Raw genomic sequence first — 23,179 nt, 5'->3', positions numbered from 1 at the left:
TGCGTGAGACAGTGCAGCTGCAGCTGTATTAGGATGGCAGTGGCTGTCCCTCCTCCAGAGTAACCCTCCATAGCTGAGTGAGCCCCTTCCTGGTTCACAGTGGGGTAGGACTGGAGTTCCCAACATGCAGTGTAACTTTCTGCTTGGCCTACTAAACAAAGCAAGGCATGCTGATCTGTGGGCTGCAACTCCAGACTCCTACCAATAAAGGAGGAGAGGTTGTCTTAGATCCCAGTGAGGTAGGAACGGTGCTTGGGTCATCCCTTTATAGAGCAAAACCCAGCTCCAAGCCCCTGCCGGGCAGAGGCTGCCTCACCTTGAGAGGGGCTTTGCTGACTGCTCAGACAACATCAGCCAGCAATGCCCCGTGCCAGCCGTGCTGCCAGCTTTAGCCATGCCCCCCACTGAGGGGATAGTGGCTAAGCTGATGACTGGCTGCAGACAAGAAAATAAGCTCCAAACCTCTAACAAGATTGAGCCGTGCCTGAAGGACAGAGCCCAGACCCTCTGATTGGCTCTCTGCCCCCTTACCAGCCTCCTTTGGCCCAGCAATAGTCAGACTGGCCATGGGAAGAGCTCCCTCAGCTACCCAGAAGTGGGGAGGAGAGAAAGGAGCAGCAAGAGCTCAGCAGCTCTGCTCCCTCCTGCCAGCAATGGGGACAGCTCCTCTGCCTCTGCGACACTCAGGCAAGGGAGGGGCAGGGGTAAGAAGGGGTTCCCACTTCAGCCCCCTAGGTGTGTGCGGGTAAAGAACCCAGCAGGAGCAGAGGTGAGGCTGGGGCAAGGCTGAACTGATGGAGATGGGGGATGTGGTGAACTGAGGGGGGCTGAACTTATAGGGCAGAACTGAAGCGGGAGCTGGTGGGGCTGGAATTGATGGGGGGATTAGTTTGGAGGTTGGGAGGCATCAGTAATGGCTGGGAAGGCGATGGGCAGCCACAGGGGGTCAAAATCACCTTTCCTCATAAAACTGGAGCAGTGGACAACACTGATTGTCACATGGTGGGGGTGGGGGCTGACTTGAGATTTTGATTGCTTGAGGAGGGCCAGTGAGAGGATTTCTCAGCCACTTCTCATCCTGTCTGGTACCAGCTGATGCGTGTCCATGCTGCTGGCACTCACCACCCCCCAGAACTCAAAGTCCTTTGTAAACATTGGACAAACAGCACCACCAAAAGGCAGCCACCTAGGGCAGTAGGAAACAAATTTCAAATAAAGGGGCAAAGGCAAAGCCTCCAATGCCACAAAAACGCCGGAGGATCTTTAACGTCCATGCCCAGTGGAGAAGGGCTCTGTTCTGAAGTTTATTTGATCTGAATTCGCACACGCAGTAGAATCTCTGGTGCTCTGTATATATCTCCAGTGGATCTCAGGGCTCAGGTGACCCTGTGTGAATCTGAATCCATGGAAGGAGCAATTTAAACCTGGAGTTTATAGCTGTAAAGCATCCCTTTCCTTTCCATGGGTGTTTTACAGACAGGCTATTCTTGTTCACTCTCCCTTTGGCCGTTTCATTTCCCTTTTCTAGCTAACGACTCATTACAGTGACTTGTGACACACAAAGAATGTAAGTGCTTAGCAGCTGAGTGGCTGACCCAGGCTCCTCACAGCTTAAACTGAGAAATCTTGAGGGATTAGCAAGAATCGGCTGTAATCGGTATAAATTAACTTAATGAGGCTTTCCTCCACCCTGCCAATGAGAAGGAATCCCTCCAGGACAGCCTGCTTTCACTCTCTTGCTAATTGAATTTGGGGGGCGGGGGCCTAGGAGGTCACAGACATCACAAGGAGATTAGACCAGATTTAACCCATCCAGGCACTGGGTCTGTCTGAGCAAGAGGGGTGATGCCACCCAAATGAAAGGTGACCATCCATCCCATTTTTAGCAGGATGGTCCCATATTTGGGACACTAAAAAGGCATCCCTATTTATTTTAGAAAAGGGACTAAATGTACCGTATTTTCCGCCAGCCACTGTGCAGATGCAGATGCTGGCCAGACAGCAGGGAACCTGCAGGTTAGCCTACCTTCCCCTTCCCCATGACTCAGGGAAGCAGAGGGAACGTGGGTGGCTGCCCCATCCCTGCTGCTTCCCCAGGGCTCAGGGAAGGTGGGGGGCACGGGAAAGCACTGTGGCTGCCCTGTCCCTGCTGCTTCCTCTGGGCTCAGGGAAGTGGGAGGGTAAGTGCCATGGCTGCCTCTTCCGTGCCACTTCCTTGGGGCTCCCGGGAGAACTGGGGGCTGCCATGGACTGGGGCTTGGGGAGGGCGGGCAGCTGCTGCCTCCTTCCCAAATCCCCAGGGCTTGGAGGAGCCACCCCTCACCCCATATCTTCCTGTCCCGTATTTGGGAGAGGGAGATATGGTCTCCCTACCCAAATAATTTTTATTCCTTGATGGGCATGAAGTACTTTCAGGAGCAGGCAAGAGTTCAGCATCATGGGGCTTGACTCTGAGAGGCGCTCAGCATGTAGAGGGGCCACTGATTTTTTCCAGTGCTCGTGATATCTCCCAATCAGGTCTTTCTCTGCATCAGTGCCTCTTGTAATTTTAACAAGCCCTTCTTTGGGGCAGTGCTGCTGTGTGGTACATCACTTCCATTAATAAGCTCGTCTTGAGCTACACCCTAATATGGACTTAGCTGATGCATGGGGGAGGGATAGCTCAGTGGTGAGAGCATTGGCCTTGCAAACCAGCCCCTGGGAGGGGCAACTTTCAAGGGCCTGAGGCAGTACTTAGATTTAAAAAAAGTGCCAGCGATGGTGATAATTCCTGCTGTGAGTGCAGGGAACTGGTCTTGATGACCACTGAAGAGCTCATCAAGGAGCTGGAACTACTGTGTCTGCAGCTTGTGTGGTGGTGCCACAGGCTAGGCTAATGCCACGTGAGCCTCCACCAGATGAGCAACTGAGATTCAAGCTCAGTTCATTTGGAGGCTGCTTTCTACAGAGCTCACCTCTGACTGTTGGAAGTAGGGGAAATTCCTTCTGGAACCATCACAGAAAAAAAGGGATATGGGGGGAGGCAGGAGAAAGGGAGGAAGAAAAGCTAGCTCTTTCCCAAGCACATGCCTTGCTACTATGAATGGACAGAGTACACCTGGCTTCTCCTTCCCCAGGGCTATAGAACCAAGACGGCAGCAGTGAGCTTGGAATCTGCACTGATGCAGAGTGGCAAATACCAATGAGACACTGAAATGCCGGGGAGCTGATGCCCTGATTCCCAATGGTTATTCTACTGGGGAAAAAAACTGATAGTGAATGTCATGCAAAATTCTCTGCGCACTAGTAGGACTCTCGTCATCACTGGGGTTGAAGAGTGAGGCACTGTCATCTCTGTGGCTTGGTTTGGGCAGACCTGTGGTTCTGTTCGCTGCCATGTCACTCCTATGGCGACAGGGTTTTGCTGAGAGTTCTGAGGTTCTGGAGGCAAACTCAGGACAGTTGAACCCTCCAGTTCTCTGAAAGGCTGAAGCCATTTTGCTGGATTAAAAGCTGAATATTGTGGATTGCTTGTGTGTGGAGATGAGACCAGTGTTCCCTATAAGCTGAATGCTTGGGCGACTGCCCACGAGATATTCAGCTGTTGTCAAGCTAATTAGGAGAGCGCCCTCAGTGGGTAGCATGTGTGTTCTTCTGGTGGTGCACACCTTATGTCTTGGTGCACACAGCAAAATTTATTCCACCCATGAATGGAAAAAATATAGGGAACATTGCCAAGGATCATGGCCTTTTGAAGACATTGCTGTGAATTTGCTTAATAGTAGAAGCTCCAGAGAGACAAGATGAATGAGGTAATAGCTTTACTGTAGTAAAATCACTACACAGTTGAAGACAGATACAAAAGGAGAACCAGTCTGCACATAGCCCCCCTAAAAGCTCCTGACTTGAACCAGACTATCAGAACGTACCCAGGAATTCTGCAGTTTCCATTTGAGCAAATTATTGATTTTTGCTGCCCTGATGTATACCCTAATGTTCCTGAGAAAGGAGCCATGTATCTGCAAACATGTCAGGGCCTAAAGATGTGTACAACCAGGTTGACTCCTGCCAGGTTCCAAATAATCTAAAAGTGAAGAAAGCCCTTCTGTTCCGGGCTAGCAAAAGCACTTGTTGCTTCCTTCCAGTTTGAGAAGTATGTTGTTGAGGCCTCAATCACAGAACCAACAATAACAGCAGAATTAATTATTTTATTTTAAGAATGTGGTCTTGCCACATTCTGTTGGACCGTCCATATTACTATTATTGCAAAGCATCTGGGGACACAGTTCTAACCACATACATCCCTCTAATTACCAATCTGTATAAAATCAGGACTGGCTACTTGATTCACATTATGAAAAGAGGCAAGAGACTCTCACTTGCAGCACACTCATCAGGACTTACAACGATTGCTTTAATATCCTATTGCTGAACCAACTTAGCTTTTGCAAGCCATATTTGCCAATGCTTCTCAATGAGCTTTAGAAAAGATATAGAATATTTTCAGATACAATCTGTAATGCTGAGCTTATGATTAAAGACAAAGACTAGACAAAAAGACTATGGAACAGCTTTTTAAATATGGCAGTTCCTCTAGCTAAAGTGTAGGATAAAAGATGGTAAGTAGCCAGAGTGAGTCACCCAGTGCAGCACATTTAGGAGAAAGCAGAACATCAGATGAACCCAGCTTTAATCTAAGAGAGAGACAAAGAGAGATTCAGGGATAAGGCAAGCAGAGAGAGACAGAGACAGTACTATAATGAGAATGACATTCATGGATATACTGGGGCAAATGTGAAAATCATTGAGGCTATTTGGCCCTATTTATCGTGGGCAAGGAAATAGTTTAAAAAAATCAGGTTTCATCAAAACTTCAGCTGTGAAGTCACATGCCAGAACCTCCGAAGATCTTGCTACACTCCTCTAGGACAACGTAAGGACACATAAGAACCCAGAAGTTCTCCTGTAAACACAATGCAGGGGCTGCGCAGGGAGTTTGAGGATTAGGTGCAGTAATTCTAAACTCTTCATGGAGCAGTAAAGGACACAAATACTTTCTTTCCCTGGCAGTTCATCTTTAAACTGGGTTTATTATGAATATCCCTCAGAGCTCTGGCTTCCCAGCATGCTCACTTCCCTGTCTTGCCACTGCTTGTAATTTCCCCAGATACATTTTGCTTCCCCTCTCACACCAATTCAGACATCTCTCAATAGACACCATCCACAGAGCCTTTTCATCTCCTCCAGTCTCAAGACATTTACTGTTTTGCTGGGTCCTGTTTTATGCTATAGTGGATTCTGAATAGTGCACTGCAAAGCGATACTGTATTGCGTGGACTAAAACTGGATTAACAATCCCTATAAAGAGCATAAACACAAAGAAAGCACTGTTCTGATCTGACAGAAAGCTGCACCTTGAGAGTCTCTGCCTGATGAACCTCTTATCTGTTTATTCCCATCTTGTTTCAGTATAGTACACTAAAACAAATTGGTTTCCCATACATCTTCTCAGCATACTAATGGGCACTCAAATAAAAAGTGACAGGCAGAAGCAGGATTAACTATGGTAGCGGAGAATGGAACGAAAAACATTTAAAATAGTTCTGATGTTCACAGAAAAGATCTATCTGCTTGGCCAAGCAATCTGTAAGTTTGTAAAACAAGATTCACATCTCACTACTTGAGAGCAGTGTTGTTAACCACATTTACATGCCTTCTCTTGGTTGCAGCTCCTTGGTTGCTGAACGTCAGCAACTATATTATTTGTAGCATATAGGCTGACTCCATGTAGAGAATTTAGTCGAGTTGGGTCAAATGTCAGGATTATAGGATTTAGTTCTATGTCCATACAAGTCAAATAAATTATTAAAAGCAGAAATTACATTCTTCCCAGAGATTACATTTGTAAAGTTTCTTTACAAATAGTGATACAATAACTGAGTGGCTGACATAAATGGAGAGACAGATGGAAGGACAGGGAGAAGTGATAAGAGGCTGGAAAGAAGTGTGCACTTATTGGAGACCGGGGAGTGGACAGGCATAGGCCCTGCCCACAACTAAAAGGCCCCTCTCACAGAGAGCGGGGACCTACTGAAAGCAACCGGTCCCAAATGAATGCGGGGGACAACAAAGGAAAAAACAAGGGTGGGAGTGAGGGTCAAAGGTTTAAAATAAGGGAGCCGGAAGGGAATACCGAGCAGAGGACCCTGGACAGCGCCCACCGCTCCTCAAAGGTGTCCAGGGAGTTGGTGGACGCCGCCCAGAGGAACTCTGCTCAGATTCGTGACCAAAGGGAGGAACGCAGGTCGCCCCCCCAGCCAGCCTCCTCTCCCTGGTTTTCTAGATGGCCATTTTAGCCATGGCCAGGAGGAGGCTAACAAGAAGGTTCCACAACTTCGTGGGGCCACGGATACGGTGTGACAGGATGAGGAGATATGGGGAAAAGCACAGCCATAACGTCAAGAGGAGGTTCTGGAGGAGCCGGAAGAGGGGCTGCAGCCTGGCGCATTCAACGTAGATGTGCGCCAGGTTTTCCCTCGTGCTGCAGAAGGTGCAGGTGCCTGGGATGGGGTGAACCGCGGCAGGTACACGCCCGTGCTCACCGCTCCATGGAGGATTCTCCAGCCGATGTCCCCGGCGGGCCGCAGAACCAAGGTGGAATAAAGGCTAGCCCACCGGGGTGGAAAGAAGTGTGCAGGTGGGAAAGTGAGGACACACAGTTCTCCTTTTCCTTTGAACATCTACGTGCTTGGAGGTGCAGGTGCCTTGAAGGGCTGCCCTGCCTAAGAACAGGAGATCTACTTGGTCTTTGCAAACAAGAAGTCCTGTGGCACCTTATAGACGTATCGGATGAAGCAGATCTTTGCACGCGAAAGCTTACGCTCCAAAATATCTGTTAGTCTATAAGGTGCCACAGGACTTCTTGTTGTTTTTGAAAATACAAACTAACTGGGCTACTCCCTGATACTTGGTCTTTGCAGTGTGCATTGCCAACATGGACATGAATTCCTTTCTCTTTCAATTAGCGACTGCCTGTGTACTGGGGGGTTGCTGGCGCTCGACCAGTTACGGGTTAGACCAAGGGCTGAGGTGAAACATGCGGCTTCCTAACTAGCCTGCCTCCTCCGTGGGAGGCCCTGAAATGCCAGACCCGCCACGACTGGGTCCTCCCCCGGGGCACAGGGAGCTGCTGCACGCAGCACCCCATGGGGATCCCCCGCCCTCAGCCTTCAGAGTCCCACCACCGGTACTTGCCCCGACTTCCCATACGGGAATCCCCACCCCCGGCCTCGAGGGACTCGGGTCTGACAAGGATCGTCATTCCGCTGGCCTCGTGGAAGGCGACTGTTGCCATAGAAACCTTCCCAGATTCAGCCAGCTGCCGGCTTCCCTTCCGTTGGCTTCCCACAATGCATTACGTTCCAGCTGCGTTGGAGCGTCTTGATTGGCGGGCCCCTTGGGAGGCACCACCTGCACGGCGTGGGAGCGAGCTCAGAGAGAAGTAGCTCTCGCCCCGAAGGGAGCACCCACGGAGGTTGCGTTGCCGTTTGTCTCCTCTGCAAGACAGTGGTTCCGCCCAAAGAGCCCGCCTCGGCCGCGGGAAGCGTCTCTCGCTTCGGACAAGTGGTGCGTCCTGTGTTCCCCCTCCTGAGCGGATGGTAAAAGCCCAGAGAGTGGAGGAACCTATCACCTGCTCGGGAATAGGAGGTGTTCGTGGGTTGGTACCACCCCCTGCACATGGTGCGTTCCGGTCCCCGCTCCTCCGGCCTTTGCCAACCCAACAGCCTTAACCGCCTTGTACCTCCTAAGCGCTCAACCAAACTTGCTTGTTCCTATTGGCTCGCTATTTTATTAATATACAAATATGGGAACTCCAACAGCCAATGGGAGACGAGCAGGTAGTTAACATTCCAGACCCCGGGCGGTGACTGGCTGGCTGCTCTCCAGCCGTCCGGCCAGCGGGTTCGGGTGCCCCTTGCCGCGGCAGGAAGAGGAGGGCAGCATGTGCGGCGGGGCGGGGCTGCGCTGAGCTGTGAGCTGGAGCCGGGAGCCGGAGATGGGGGCGGCCGGGGCCCGCTGGGCGCCTGGGGTGGCTCTGGTGCTCGCAGCTCTGCTGGGGGCTTCAAGAGCCAGCCTGGCCGACAACGTGATCTGGGCCGTGAACGCGGGCGGCGAGGCCCATGTGGACGTGAACGGCATCCACTTCCGCAAGGACCCGCTCGAGGGCCGGGTGGGCCGAGGTGAGGCCCCGCGGGGAGGGAGCCGGAGGCCTGGCCACGTCCCGGCCTCCCTCCGACCTGTTCCCGCCACCCTCTCTGCCCTCCCGCCGGGTCCCTTCCCGCCCGCGCCTGGTCCCTTCGCGCTGCCGGGCCCCTTCCCGCCCGCGCCTGGTCCCTTCGCGCTGCCGGACGGGGCAGACGGGCTCCTCGCCGTGAGGCGGAGAAGGCGCGTATCTGACAGGCACTTACTCGTCTCAGCTCCCGCGAGGGGCCCAGCCTGCTGCCCCAGCGTGGCGCTGTCGCCCCTGGGGAGCGCCTCCCGTCGCGGCTAACGGGGCCGTGTGAAGCCAGGCTGCCGCTTCCACGGACCCCTGGCTAGGGCTGTTTGGAGGCTTCTGGCTCAGGGCCCAGGCGCGGAGCGGTGCTTGGTGCCCCGCTGCCCTGAGGGAGGAACAGCTCCGAGCCAGGTGCTTTTCAGAGGACGAATGAAGCTACCACTCTGTCCGTTCAGGGTGCTGCTGGCTCGCACCGGGCACCATTGGATGGTGGGGACCCCACGTAAGCTGTGAGGGGCTAAACACCCAGGCGCAGCAAGGCCGCAGTGCAGTCCCTTAGCCTTCCATCCCTTCTAGCCACCTTTCTCTTCTCCTGCTTCCTCCGGGCTTCTCCTCACCTCTTCTTTTCCCCCTTTGGAGCTCGTGGCTTGGGGGAACAGGACTTGTGTGCAGGAGTTTTCTGTCTCTGCAATGCTCAGCTCCAGTCAGGAGTACTGAACCCTCTCCTTATCTGTTCAGGTGATAAGGGTTCCTCTGCCCCAGCTTTGACTCAGCTGCCATTTCTGGCTGATAACTTGCACATTTGCAATGTTTCATACCCATGCTGCTCCCTCGTTCCCTGGCCTGCAACCTCCTGTTGCTGAGGAGGAGTTTTGCTAGGGCAGGTGAAGAGAGAGGGGCAGGGAAATGGGTACTCATCACATGGTATGAGTTCTGTAACTGTGGAGGGCAGCCCTCAGGCCTGTGCCTTTAGTCCTCTCCATGTGAGCGAAAGGGACAGGGTGGCAGTGCTGAACTCTGTAAGACATAAGTGCTGGCAACATGTACATGTGAACTTGTACAAAACTCAGAGGTACCTGCTGCCACTGTTACTTCCTCTCTGGTCAGGTGCATAAACAAAAGCAGCTGTTTTTAGCAATGCTTTCTGACTTCACAGCATGTGTGCTCTTTCAGCAGGCTGAACAGAATAGTGGGAGGTTGGTATCATCTATCTCTGATTATGTCATGAGTCTAGCATGTGATCCTAACTGAGCAAAAGTTGCTTATTTGATCATATCTGTGCATGGTTGCGCTCTTCTTGAAACTGCTGAGGCACTAGTGTCTCACTGGGAAAAATTTAGATCTAATCCAGGAGACAGACAAACGAAATGAGGACGTGGGGCACCCTGCATCAGTCCTCACAGGAGCAGAGAGCTTGTATTCATTCTGTTGTCTATCAGCTGTAAATATCAAAGTAATAGTTTATCAAAAACAAGGACTTATTCAGTGTCTCCTAAGCAAATGCTTTTGTGGATGCCTACAGGAGCTCATGGACTAATCTTTTGGCTGTAGCCTGCAAAACTGGCCTGCAAAAATCCCCTTTATTGAGCACATAGTGTATCTCCCTGCAAACTGGATGAGACTTGGGGGGTTTAGCATTATAAAACTTCCAAGTTCTTTGCTTTAGACTGCAGGAATGTCATCTGAGGGGGAGGTCTCCACGTATGGACTGAAGTGGAACTTAATCTTGGAAGATGATGTTGAGTGGTTATGCTGGCAAACTAGCAATGTGCAACATTTTGCTTTTTCTGGATAAAGACTCTGGTTGTCACAACCGTGGCTGTGATTTTGGAGCCCAGCCTGCAACAGTCTGTGGCACAAGCACAGGGTTCAGGGCTTTCCACAACTGAGTTGCATGTTGGCAACACCCGTCAACCAAGGAGCAGCAAAGTTTAACACCTGGTGGTGAAGGAGGAACCCTGCTACATGTTGCCTGGGAGGCCAGGGTAAACGAAAATGTGGCTGCTGGCTCACTCTCCGTTGCTCACAGCAGAGCTCATGAGGTCATGGGGTTCTCTTAAGTTGTGCCTTGGTTAATGGCAGTAAATGCGGATATGCTAGTATGGCGTATGTGCCATTGTTGTAGATGCTGATGCAGTGAAACAAAAAATCCACCAGAGGGGATAGGCCATAGAGTGCATTATAACTGCATCTTGGGTCCCCTTTTTCCAGCGTAGGAGAGAAGCCAGTCAGCCTCTAGTCTAAACAATGTCTCTTGGGAACCAAGTTGTTGTTCTCCTTTGTCCCACTTCTGATGCTCTAATCTGATAATGGCTAAAGGCAAAGAGCATGATCCCTGTTCTGTTCAAGTACTATGACTTCCAGTGCCCAGATTTATTATATGTCCACATTGTGGCTGTGCCCTGCAGCCATGCTGTTGTGGAGTAATAAATGCACCGCCAGCTGGGAGCGTAGCCTTGTTAATGGGAGAGCTATTCTTGCCAATGAACTGCTGCTCTCACCCCACTGCTAATTTTTGTCATTAAAACTTTTGTTGTGTAGGGGGGTGGGTTTTTTTCACACCCTTGAGTGATAAATCTTAACAACTAAAGTAGAGTGTAGACAAAGCCTCCGTGCTCAAGATGCTGCTGGACTTGTAACAACTTGTCTGAAGTGTTGAAATTGTGTGCCAATGATAATGGGTGAAGCACAATATCACTTATCTTTTGTTACATTTTTAGCTAATTGTGTTAAGGCATAGGCACCTCTTGTAGTGCAAACCAGGTGAACGACCCAGTCAAGGCTTCGTTCTTCTACCCATCGCTTCTACAATATTGTAGCGTACAGTATTGATGCCGTTCTCCTTGCATTGATGTCGTCACTTCTTACATGTAATTGACCCTGCACACACAAGCAATAGCTGAGAGGTGTTTACCATTTAATTCTGTGAAAAGGGGGTAGGGAACTTGCAGACCTTGGGCTAGGTGTGGCCCATTGCTTAATTTCATCCAGCCAATGGCAAGTCTTGGCGCCCCATTCCTCCCTATCCCCGTAGGGCTGGAGCTGAAAACACCAGCTTGGCCTGCCGCAGGCAGGAAGTCCAAACCTCAGTGCTCCCCTGCAGGGCTGTAGCTGCAAGCATGGGCTTACCCTGCTGTAGGGAGAAGCCCTGAGTCTCCACACCCTCCTAGGCTTGTCTCTTATTTGTGTGTGGCCCATGTTTGATTTCTATCTGTGGGTCAATGGCTTCTCCTCTTGCACCCCCACTCTAAAACTTCTAGTTAGCCTCATCAAAGACTTATCTGCTGGTGGTCTGTATTTCTCTAGCTGCAGGTGTTCAAATATCACAATTAATTTTAATGCAACCTGGAGAACGTCTGTTCGGACTCTCTCTCCTTCATTCTGTTCCCTTTCGAACAGTGTGTGTGGTTTACTCTTTCCAAAAGTGTTCATTGAACAGCTGTCCATTACAATAACCCTGCTGCAAGCACAGTGCCAGGCTAAGCAAGTGAGAGACTTTAACCCATGAGCTCAACTGCTATCTTGCTTCTCCTTCAACGGTTTTTATTGCGCCATCATTTTGGTTCTCTCGGTTACTCATTCTGCTCCTGTTTGCGAAGATGGGCAGATAATGGCTGCAGCAGAAATCCTGCTAAAGATAGCTTAGAAGTCCTGGGGTGGTATTTTAGGGTGGTTTCTCTCAAACCTCAAATTCTGATTGTGGGATTTAAGGGAGAAAGTATAGCCAGGGGATTTGTATCATATCCAGATGTCAATCAAATGAAGATTGTGGCTACTTTTATTACTGTTAATGTATATGGATTGTTTCTGTATTGGTGCCTCCACTCATTCTTTACCATCACTGGAATACCACTAATTCAGATCCACATCCAACAGAACTGCAGCATACAAATGAATTAGCCCTTTGTGTGATTGGATGAGTTCACTCTGGTCGATGTGACACTGTGCCCACATATATTTATGGAAATATGTTTTAAATATGAGTATGCATAACTCATATGCTTTATGCAAAACAGGATGAGTAATGTATTATTTAAGAGCCCGAATGTGTGTGTTCTATTTGTGTGCATGTATCATTCTTCTATGTGAAGTTTACACTTCATGTTTGTAACCTGTTTGTTAATTTAGATCTTCTACTGAAAGCCTCTAGTAGTACGCAAGGAATTTAACACTCTGGTGCCCAGGACAAGGATCTGTGTATAATCCTGTTTTTAATATAAGCCTAAACTGTGGTTGGTCCTACAAAGGCATGTGGAAGTGCCACATGGTGCTGCAGTCAGTCTTGAATTTGGTATTTTTTCCACCTGGTTGGGGGAGAATGGGACAGACTTTCCAGTCTGGGAAAATCTGTTTAAGGAATGTGAACTAAATGATGCTTGTCTTCAGCTGGCTTCACAGACTGCTCCCCATCTCAAGGGGACACATGAAAGGACATGGGAAGAAAAGAACTGTGACAAAGGGAGAACTGTTAGACCCAGGTCAGAGAAAAATGTCATCTCTGGCCTGAAGAACTTTACCTGAAATAAGGACTAGGGTGAGAAATTATGATTTGTAACAATTTCCCTTAGTGTATTAGGCTTAGATGGCATGTCTTGTTTGTTTTAGCTCATTAACTTACTTTGATCTGTCTATCATCACTTGCAACCACTTAAATCCTATTTTTTTTATACTTAATAATTTTTGTTTATCATCAATCCCAGTGTGAATACTTACCTGGAAAGTGGGAGGGCGGGATGATAACAGCTGTGCATATCTCTCTTTCATTGACAAAGGGAGTGAGCTTAGGAGTTTCTTCTGTGTAAAAGTTTATACAGAGTAAGACTGATTTGTTTGGGGTTTTGGTCCCATTAGGGCTGTGCTCCTGGGTGCTGTTAAGTCCCTGTAATTGAGTCTTCCCAGAACTGATCTGGTCTCAGTATCTCTGTGTTACATTGCTGTGGGGGCTGTTACTCCAACTCTGTGCCTTGACTGGGGGAGATCAGAGCTTCTGGCTCAGCAGGACAAGGTGGTGGGGTGCCCAGAGGGCAGGTAGTTCGCTAGCCTGGCTTCATCAGCATTATGATCAGCTTATCAGGTGACATTCTCACGAATGTCTAGGTGATACGACTCATCAGTCTCTATCCCTGCCTGACAACAAACTTCCTTTCTCTGTAGGCTTGCCTGTAACCTGAAGGAGCTAGAGGTTGAGATACTGACCACTATAATTAGTTAACTTGTAAAGAGAAAATGGGATGTATTTACAGCACAACATGAGAGCTCTTAGCCTCCTGTAGTTCTGATGATCAAAGCTCCATGACCTTCACTATGGATTACAGAATATCAGTTTCTGTAGTTTTTATATGTAGTCCTATATAGCTGTAATCTCTGTAGCACAGTTGGTGTGTCCCTGAAGATTTAGAACTAGTGTTAGTTTCCTCTTGGTCGTCCCCATTGGCTTGGACACTGATACTGTGCAACTGGGTAGAGCTTTTGGCTTACTCTGCATTGGCCAAACCAAACCAGTATCTGTTTCCATTGAAATGGAAGTGGGGGTGGCAAATGTCAGCTGCCAGCTAAACTCTGGGGTCAGCTTTCACTTCTGCCTGGAAGTGCCAGTTGTGCAGACGCCATTCAGTGTCATCCACTACTCCATGCAATGCATATAGCGTTTTAGACAGTAAGCTCTTTGGGTCTTATGCCATCTTATGTGTTTGAAGTGCCCAGTACAATAAGGCTCTGATGCTGATGCCCCTGAATTCCATTATAATACAGATATTAAATCAGGAAGTACAAACGAGTATATAACCTCAACGATTGCCTCATACTGGCACAGTTGGAAACATTCTTGAAAGGGTCTTCAGTGTGTGGAATACAGGTAACAGAAGGGCTCGCTACGCAGATGTAGCTCTGATCTATAACCCACAAAATCATAGCTGAAGTGATTTGCCTGGTTGTAGAGCCCTCATGTGCATCTTTTGTGGACTCAGGTTTCCTGCATGGCATTTGGAAGATTATTAGTGAGAAGAGAGGGTTTTATTAAGATGCCTCTGACACATGCACCATGCTCCCAACCTGCATGTTTTCTCTTAGAAGTAACATGGACTTTTAAAATTCAGGTTACTTGTAGGGGAAGGGATTATATTATCTGAGGTGATTCAGTCCTAAATTGACTTCATTTCATTTGTACTCTCTGTCACGTTCAAAATGTTGAAAGTTCTACATGTTCCTTCTTTAAAGAAGTCTGATTTCGTGGCCAAGTCCTCTGTTGTAGGCCTGACTTGACATAGGTGAGCCCTTATTTCTTGGGAGACAGGGTTGGGGAGGTAAATGGATCTGCAGTCTGGAAGCAGAATGTCTGTACTAGCCCGAGCAGCAGGAATGTAGCACTTTAAAGGCTAACAAAATTATTTGTTCAGTGATGAGCTTTCACGGGACAGACCCCCTTCATCAGATCAGTACTTGCCAGGATAAGGGGAATGCTGAGGGTAACAATGGATAAGATAAATCTGGAATGTAAGCTGGGGTAAAGAGTTAATTGTGTATGCTGTGTTCTACAGGCTTTCGTTTCTACAAAGTGATTTAAGCCAATCCCAAAATGTGTGATGCAATGTAATTTGTACATGTGTATAAAGGAAGGAATTTGCTGTGTAAGCCTTGATATGTGGTATGGTCTCTACACATCCCCTGTCCTTGGGACTCCTCAACTCAAACTAGCTTCGAAGGGGAGGGCTCGCTCAGTGGTTTGAGCATTGGCCAGCTAAACCCAGGGTTGTGAGCTCAATCCTAGAGGGAGTCATTTGGGAATCTGGGGCAAATAGATGGGGGGCTGGAAATGTCTGGGATAGTAATAGAGTATGAGGGCAGGGGAGTGGACTCGTGACCTCAGAAGGTCCCTTCCAGCTCTGTGAGGTAGGTATGTCTCCATATTAAAAAAGCTTTACCATATGCCAAATAAAGGAAGTGCAGTAATGAAATTGGAGCTGACCTGAGATCTTGAGGAACTCCAGTGCACTCAGTCCATGAAATAGGACCTTTTCTCTGCTAACTGGCCAGAGGGGGGCGGTGGTTATACCATTGATAGTATGTTCCAAACTGTTTCTATAGGATTTTGCTTTCCTTGGTTCTGGGTTTCCTCCAGCCACTGATCAGCCTGTGATGTACAGGATTCAAAAAAAGTGTGTCTGTTGGAAAAATTGGAATGGGGACTGTTGAACAAAAGTTGTGCCCCCACCCCATTGTCAGAATAATATTGGGCCTTGACAACTGTTACTCTTGCAAGTGCTTGGAGGTAGTTTTATAGAGTTGTCTTCTGCTGATGCCTCCAAAGTTAACCCTTGTATTCTTGTTGATTTCTGTTTGGAACTCAGCCTCTGACTATGGCATGAAGCTGCCAATCTTGCGGTCCAACACAGAGGATCAGATTCTGTACCAGACTGAACGTTACAATGAGGAGACCTTTGGGTATGAAGTCCCCATCAAGGAGGAGGGTGACTATGTTGTGGTGTTGAAGTTTGCTGAAGTCTATTTTGCACAGTCCCAGCAAAAGGTAAGCTAAGTCTCCCCTGACCCTGGAGCCTTTCTTGGTTATTTCTGGTGATGCTAATTTCTGCCTAGGGCTGTGTATGCCAGGTTCCTGTGCTGTGCTTTCAGGGCTGAGCATCGCCTTCTTGCCCCTGCTGAGGATGAGTGTCTCATGCAGCGTTTCCTCTATTTTTTTTTCCCCCATTCGTGTGTGTAATAAATTTTGTGCACCAAGCCATGTGCAGTCGTGCACGACTAGTAGAAACACATGCTGCTGGCTGCGAGTGCTGTGGGCGCTCTGCTAATCAGGTTGATGGCATTCGACTTTCTCCTGGGTGGCCACCCAAGTACTCAGCTTACAGGGAAACCTGGTCTCATGAGAACTGGAGGTTGTGTCAGTTCCCTGCATGCTGGTCTGTTAACTCTACAGACAACCTTCTTGAAAGCTTTGCTAGCCTTTACTTTGCCTTGCAGGTAAACCTCAGATGCAGTTCACTCCCCAGAACTCCTTGTGGGTATTCCTCCACATATCTAGTCCTGTCACTGGACATTCAGAAATCACCAAGTCTTTGGCTCCAAAGACGCATATTATACACCCAACCTGTTAACTCCACTAAGATTTATACATTAGTTAACAGCACTCAGCATGACTTTATAGCGAAAGCAAAAATAAGTGCATTAAGAACAGAGATGTAAAAAATACTGGAAACAGAGAAATCTACAAATAAAAAGATTAACTTGCTTCTGGGGCTATATCTACACTAGAGCAATCTGTCAACAGAAGTCACTATTGGAAGATATCGTCTGACAAAACTTCTGTTGACAGATTGTTCCCAAATTGCCGAATGGATTGCGAGAGGAATTTGCTCTGTTGACAGCAGCTGGACTGCCTGGCCACTCTCTTGACAAAACGACCAACTGGAAGCACAGCAGACAAGGCTGCCCAGGGTCCTGGAAGCCCTGTCTGTCACCAGAAGGCCCCATGAAACATCCAGACTGGCATTCTGTTGACGGAGGTGTTCTGCCTCATGGGGGAGTGGCAGATCGCTGTTGACAAAAGTGCTGCTGTCAATTTACTGTCAACAGAACACCTTGGGAATATGTGGGCACTCCATGGGTTTTGTTGACAACACTCTAGTGTGGACATAGCCTAAGAGACTAACGGTAACTTTAATGAGCTATAGTCCTTTGGCTGAAGCATTTTTTAACCTTCAGCGTCCTTTCAAACCTTTCATCCTTCATGAATTACCCCTCTACCAGAGAGTTCCTTAGTGAAATGGGTTCCCCTGGGGGGTCCAGCAAGCCTTTGAAGTGTGTTCTTTTGAAGGGTAACCCTAGACAAACTCCTTGTCCCCTGGTAGCAGGCAGGTGCTGTGGTGTTTGTGCTGTTTTTTCATCCTTTTTTTTTTTTTTTATTTGCATTTCCTGTTGACTTAATATACAAATGAAACTTGCTTATGTTGGCTTTTACCTTGCTTGGTTTACATTGGAGACTTAGGCAGACGGGTTAATCACCTAGTTTATTACTCCTGCCTGCTTTCCTGGGTTTAAACATACTTTTCAGTATACACGTGATGTTCCTTAATTGTTCTTAATGATTATGATGATCTGTATGCTACAAGTGTTCATTTGATGCCTTACATTGCTTACAGGGCATTCTGTATAGACTATGGCTGCTACTTGTTAGGTATAGTTAGTTAGTCAGGCATAACAGACAACCCTTTACTAGTGGCATTAAGGGGCTTTTATGGTCGCAGTCCCTCTCTGCCTTCTTGCATGTCACCATCTGTTATGTGTTTTATATGCATGGGCAGGAGGAGTCACAGAAAGGGATAAAAATGTAGTAAGAGTTACTGTCATCTCTAATGTAATTCCACTGATGCCAGTGGAACTGCCCTACAGATGAACTAGTTTGTGAAGTCAAGTCTTCAAATGACTCTATGTAACTGACACTTGATTGTTGTATAGCCCCTTTCTTCTGAAGATCTCAAAGCCCTCAGAGATTCTTACCCACCTTTGTAATTCACATTTTGCAGTTGGGCAGAAGAGAGCCACATGGGGGGCCATGGCCATACAATAACTCAATGGAAGAGATGGAATTAGAACTCAGTGCTGCTTCCCTACTTTGGTGATTATTTCAAGGAGCAACATTGGATTGTGGAGGCTGATCAGAAGCGTGGAAATAATTGGATGTGAATTTGAGGGTTTCTTGAGAAAATAGCGTTTAAGGGCATACATACTTCCTATTGCTTGCTTCCTATGTACAGTTGCGACTGTATCCCAGGCTTCGAGTGATGTTTGAGCAGCTCAGAAATTATAGTCCACACTTAATTCAGTTTCTTTACCTAACTCATTCCCTTCCTTCTGCTTCTGGTCTTATCAGCATTAGTTTTCTTCCCTCACGTCTCCCCCTTCCCTTTACAACCAGACTACTGGGATTAAGACCCGAATAGCACAATTTTCAGAGCCGAGCACACGCAAGCCCCGTTCGAATAAACAGGAGGTGTTGGGTGCATGGTGCCTCTGAATACGGGGCTGAATAAAACTCTCTGCAGCCCTCAGTACTGAGCAGCAGTGATAGAGACTTGTTAGTCAGAAAACAGGTTGATATTTCTGAAACCATTTTCAAAGGGCTTAAATGTTGAATTTTAGGTTTCTGGGTCCTTCCCATCAAGGAGGTGGGGAGAGACTGCCATATGCACAGAGAATAAGCATTGGTTCAGTTGCGTGTGCAGTAATACCTCTTGTTTCCCAGGTTCTGTAAGGAACACAGATCTGTACTGTCTGCTGTCCCCTGCCATTCATGTCCTGGTCCCCCCTCTGATATTCTGTGCAACCTCTTCTACCCTGAAGGTGTTTGATGTACGCTTGAATGGCCACGTGGTTGTGAAAGACTTGGACATTTTTGACCGGGTGGGACATAGCACCGCACATGATGAGATCATTCCCATCAGCATCAGAAAGGGGAAGCTGAGTGTCCAGGGAGAGGTTTCTACGTTCACAGGGAAGCTCCACATCGAGTTTGTCAAGGTAACAAACTATGCCTCATAGAAAGCCCTTTCTTTCTCTCCCTTTCCCATCCAGTCCTTCACACCCTGCAACTGGGAGCTGAGATGCACAGGAAGAGGGAGGGGATGTGAACCTGAGTGCTACATTCCTTTCTTTGACCCTGCAATACTGATCAATCTTCCCTTTCTCTAGGGGTACTATGACAATCCAAAAATCTGTGCACTATACATCCTGAAAGGAGCAGTGGATGGTAAGTTTAACTAATAATCCTTCAAGATGCTCTAACTTTGAGAGCAACCCATTGCCTTTTAAATATGTATAGCTGTCTGTATAGTGTCGGCCTTTGGGGACTTCCCTCAGCGGTCTCCTGTGAAGACTTGTCCTAGGTGTGTTGTCTCCCCACTCTTTTTCATTCCAAGTTTACAAGGCTGCTTCATTTGGAAAGTATTTCATTCTAATTCTAATTTTAATTCTAATGTCTAATTCAGAAACTGAGGGGCCTTCTCTGTCTCAGTAGCTGTCACACAGGCATATAGCTAAATTCTTTGGTTGCTAGATGGTGTGAGCAGGTTTGCAAAAGGTTTGGCCCTGGAGACCTCTTTATCTAGTAATCATTTGGTGTTTCTGGCCTAGGGCTTTTGTTTAGCACCTGGGTTTCTGTCTGCTTAGCTTTCATGACGAAGTTGCAGTTTTCCGAGACCTAATCTCTCATGTGTGGGGGATTGTGCTTTGTGGAAAGGCTTAGCAAGCGTCCCAGCTCCCTCATCTCTGTGTTTTGAGCCATAGCATCTACTAGAGTCAGAGCACTCTGCTGAGACCTTTATCCTGTGGTGGGTCTGTTTGCTGCTCTAAGGGATTGCTATCTTGCAGGCAAGCAAATGGCCCAGTAGTCTAGTGGCAGCACTCAATCTAGTTGCATGGAGGGTTTTAATTTAGGTCTTAGGCTAGCAAAGACTGGTTGTGGGTTGGGATGCACTTTGATTTGCTAGATACGTTAAGTGGCTCTGGCAACTTATGGGGAAATCTCTGTGAGGTGTGTCTCCCTTTACTGATTGGGAGGCACCCGCTTATCAAAGCAGTAAGTCTCAGTCCTGCCTGCAATTTTATAAGGCCCGACAGAAGCATTAGAGCTGGGGTGGGGCAGATGTGCTTGCATGATGTAGCTCTTCCTGAATGAGAGACTGAAGAGTAAGGGTGTCACTGAGTCCTCAAGTCATCATATGCATATATTTGCTTCACAAGCTGAGAGTGGAGCCATCCAGGTACCTCTGTGAATTGGGGTGCTAGTACTGGAGTGAGTGCGATGTCAGTGTGGGACTGTGCACCAATCTGTGGGGTGCTCTGGTGCCCTGTTCCAGCCAGTTGGGTGTGGGATGAGGCAGATCACAAAAGGACAGCTGGAATCAGGTGCCTGTTGGAAGCTTGGCAGTTCCCAGCAATGTTCACAATGCTGAATTCCTTTCTCTTCCACTAGATGTTCCAAAGCTTCAGCCTCACCCTGGCCTGGAGAAAAAAGAGGATGAGGAAGATGAAGAAGAGTATGATGAAGGCTCCAGCATTAAAAAACAGGCCAATAAGAACCGGGTTCAGTCAGGCCCCCGGACACCAAACCCCTACGCCTCGGACAACAGCAGCCTCATGTTCCCTATATTGGTGGCCTTTGGTGTCTTCATTCCCACCCTCTTCTGTCTCTGCCGGTTGTGAGGGCAAGTCCCATGTAGAGATGCAGTGGCAGGGGCTGCAAGCCAAGAGAAAAGGAATTGGACCAAATGCGGTTGCTTTCAGTTTCTCCATAATTTTTTATAATTTAAGGAAAAAAAAAGTTCATTTGGAATGAACAGCAGGTACAGGTAAAAGCGGGGAGCTTGCCTTCTCCAGCCATCGAGCAGCAAGGCTGTCGCTTTCCCTGTTGTACCATAAGCAACATCCCTTCCTTTCCAGGGCACTTGAGATTAAACTGGATCCTTGCTGTCTGGGCTGTAGGAAGCTGATGCTGGTGAACTTTGGTCCATATTCCGCATGGAAAGGAAAGCTGCGTGACCCAAGCACTGTGCCCTTGTTTGGGTGGATACTTGGTCCCAGCTTAAGAAGCTAAGCAGGGAAGCACCCTTTGACTGTTGCCTGGAAAAAATAGCCTTTGAAATAAGGCGTAGAAGAGCATTTGGTCAGAAGGGTGCACAGATGTTCTGGTGCCTTTGGGTGACTAACAATAATAGGGGAAAGAGACTGGCTTTTCAACAGCTACCTGAATGTGTAATTAAATGCATGGTACTTCTGTGTCGTAAGGAGACAGGCCTCCAGGGAAAGGGTCCAACTTCAGCGGGAGAGTTGCAGAAAAAACTAAGGGAATTATTTGTCCTGATTTCCTTCACCAGTTAGGAGAGAATTTCCTAATTGGAGAATTTCAATGTTAGAATGTTGCTGAAGGGGTTCTGCTTTGACCTGCAAAAAGCCTGGCTTCTTGCTGCAGTGTCTCTGCCCTAGAGGTGTTTGGTTGCTATATCAGTTGTGGCTTCTATTTCCTTTCTAATATTTTTCTTCGTAATGGCTCATTATTGAGCCCCATCACACCTTGCCCCCTCTAGTGCATAATGTCTCCCCTGGAAGAGCAGAGAATCTGATGACCAAAAAAGCAGGCTCTGCGCCCCCAGTGCTTGTGCATCACTGCTATGATCAGTCATCTGCCAACCTTAAGACAGAATAGTGGGACCCTCCAAGTGCATGCCAGTGACCTTCTGCAGACTTCTCCTGCATTAACATGATCCAGTCTGCCATAATGCGAGATTGTAGTCTGTACCTACCATTAGCTTACATAGGCTTTAGACTATTGGGATGTGCCTACAAGTTGGAGGTTGGCAAGTGCCCAGGAGCCCAGCCTTTCAGAATGAATGGGAGTGTCCATCAAATGTGGAGAATCTGAAATAGACGGAAACTGCTCTAGATCAGTCTGGGCAGTTCCCATGGCCAACTGCCGATGGATCTGAGCTACATGTTCACTTTCCACCGCTGATAGCTTAGCAAGTGGACTCTGCTCCTGCATGAACATCATGTGTTCTGTGGTTGGGGTGGCAGGAAGTCTGCTTGGCTCTGTATATGAGTCTGGTGTGCAGGAGAGTAGGATGAAAAACAAAAGCCTGAAATGTGCAAACTAGTCTCGAACTGGAGGTCTTTAGGCAACTGTTATCTCTTAAGATCTGAATTTGCAAGATGCTGAGCAGCTTCAGTTCTCATTGACTTATGGGAACTGCCAGTGCTCTCTTCCTCACAAGAAGTGCCCAGCACCTTACACAATCAAGGTAAAGGATACTCTTGGTGCTTCAGTCTTGAGGCACCAGCCTTCTCAGCTTTCATTCTAAAAGCATCCATCCTCTAGGTCCTCAGGGCAGAATTCTCTTTGCTTTGGGCTAAATCTTTCTTCATGCTGTGCAGCTTGACGGAGTATTAATGCTCCTACTGCGCCTTCCTGGATTCTGGCTTTTTCCCCATCCATTGCTTTTGAGCACCTGCGTACGTAGCTACTCAGCTCACACCTCGACTTCTGATAATGTAGACAGAGCCTCTTGGGGAAGGGTCACTGGAGCTCTGTAGTCTGTTTACAGCAGCTAAGGCCTTTAATGTGTTCTTATTTTCAAGCTGTGGAAAGTATTGCGCAGTCATGAGCACCAAGACAGGAGCTGGGGCACTATCAGAGCATTGGTTCCCAAAGCAGCCATTTTTCCAAGCATGTTCATTAGTGCTTTATATTTAATCACAATTTTGATTCTGCAAGGCCAGTGCAGAGTGTAGGATCCAGCTGATCTTTCTCCCACTGGAAGAAGGCCCACAGGAGATCCCCAGAGCAAGCTACCCTCTGAAATACTGGGAGGCCTTGGGACTAGCAGCTTCATTCAGGTGTGTCGTCTTGGACCCTTATCACTCCTGAATGATTATTTTTTTAATGTATGAACTAATTAAAGGTGTATTTTGTTGACTTTTTTAATTCTTAGTGGCAGTGCCTGTAACATTTTGTCTAAGCTTGTTTTCCTGGATCTCCTTGGCTATCTGGTCACTCTAACCTACTAGAACAGCATCAGGTTTGCAGCCTTTGTCAAATAGCAGAAGCTTCTTGGGTTCAGCTCAAACTACCCAATTCATAAGACAAACCAAGATCTTGGCCTTGAAAATAGCCAGCCTTCCAGTTGAGGAATGTGCTCAAGTCTTTCCCTGAGGTGCCAGCATTTCATAGACACATCTCCTTTAGCACCTCTGAATCCTGGTACTTTGCACAGCTTGAGTTCTAGGGATGATGTCTTAGGATCATAGGAGTTGGAAATGGAAACCTTAGTGCACTGAAGGCCAGGGAAACTGGTCCCTCTTTTTTCTGATAGCGGCAATGCACTGTTCTGTGCTGAACTCCCACCTAAAGATTAAGCAGCA

General features: G+C 47.9%; 1 protein-coding gene across 1 annotated transcript; it reads left to right on the top strand.

Moving 5' to 3' along the window:
• Window positions 1-8,030: 8,030 nt before the first annotated feature.
• On the top strand, window positions 8,031-20,612 carry MLEC (malectin). Its single transcript, XM_075012790.1, has 5 exons — window positions 8,031-8,219; window positions 15,601-15,779; window positions 18,608-18,784; window positions 18,956-19,013; window positions 20,238-20,612. Exons 1-5 carry the CDS (start codon window positions 8,036-8,038, stop codon window positions 20,465-20,467), a joined length of 828 nt encoding a protein of 275 aa, XP_074868891.1. The 5' UTR covers window positions 8,031-8,035; the 3' UTR covers window positions 20,468-20,612.
• The last annotated feature ends 2,567 nt before the right edge of the window (window positions 20,613-23,179 follow it).

Source organism: Carettochelys insculpta, chromosome 18 (assembly GCF_033958435.1).
Source record: "Carettochelys insculpta isolate YL-2023 chromosome 18, ASM3395843v1, whole genome shotgun sequence".
Lineage (NCBI taxonomy): Eukaryota > Metazoa > Chordata > Testudines > Carettochelyidae > Carettochelys > Carettochelys insculpta.
Note: the sequence above shows the minus strand (reverse complement) of the source record. Positions and strands in the feature narration are given on the sequence as shown.

What these genes read in the sequence shown, in the direction of transcription:
- MLEC (XM_075012790.1), top strand. Translation starts at nt 8,036, where the DNA reads ATGGGGGCGGCCGGGGCCCGCTGGGCGCCTGGGGTGGCTCTGGTGCTC. An exon ending in CGAGGGCCGGGTGGGCCGAG is followed by an intron (nt 8,220 to 15,600) that starts GTGAGGCCCCGC and finishes TTTGGAACTCAG; the next exon opens with CCTCTGACTATGGCATGAAG. An exon ending in TTGCACAGTCCCAGCAAAAG is followed by an intron (nt 15,780 to 18,607) that starts GTAAGCTAAGTC and finishes TCTACCCTGAAG; the next exon opens with GTGTTTGATGTACGCTTGAA.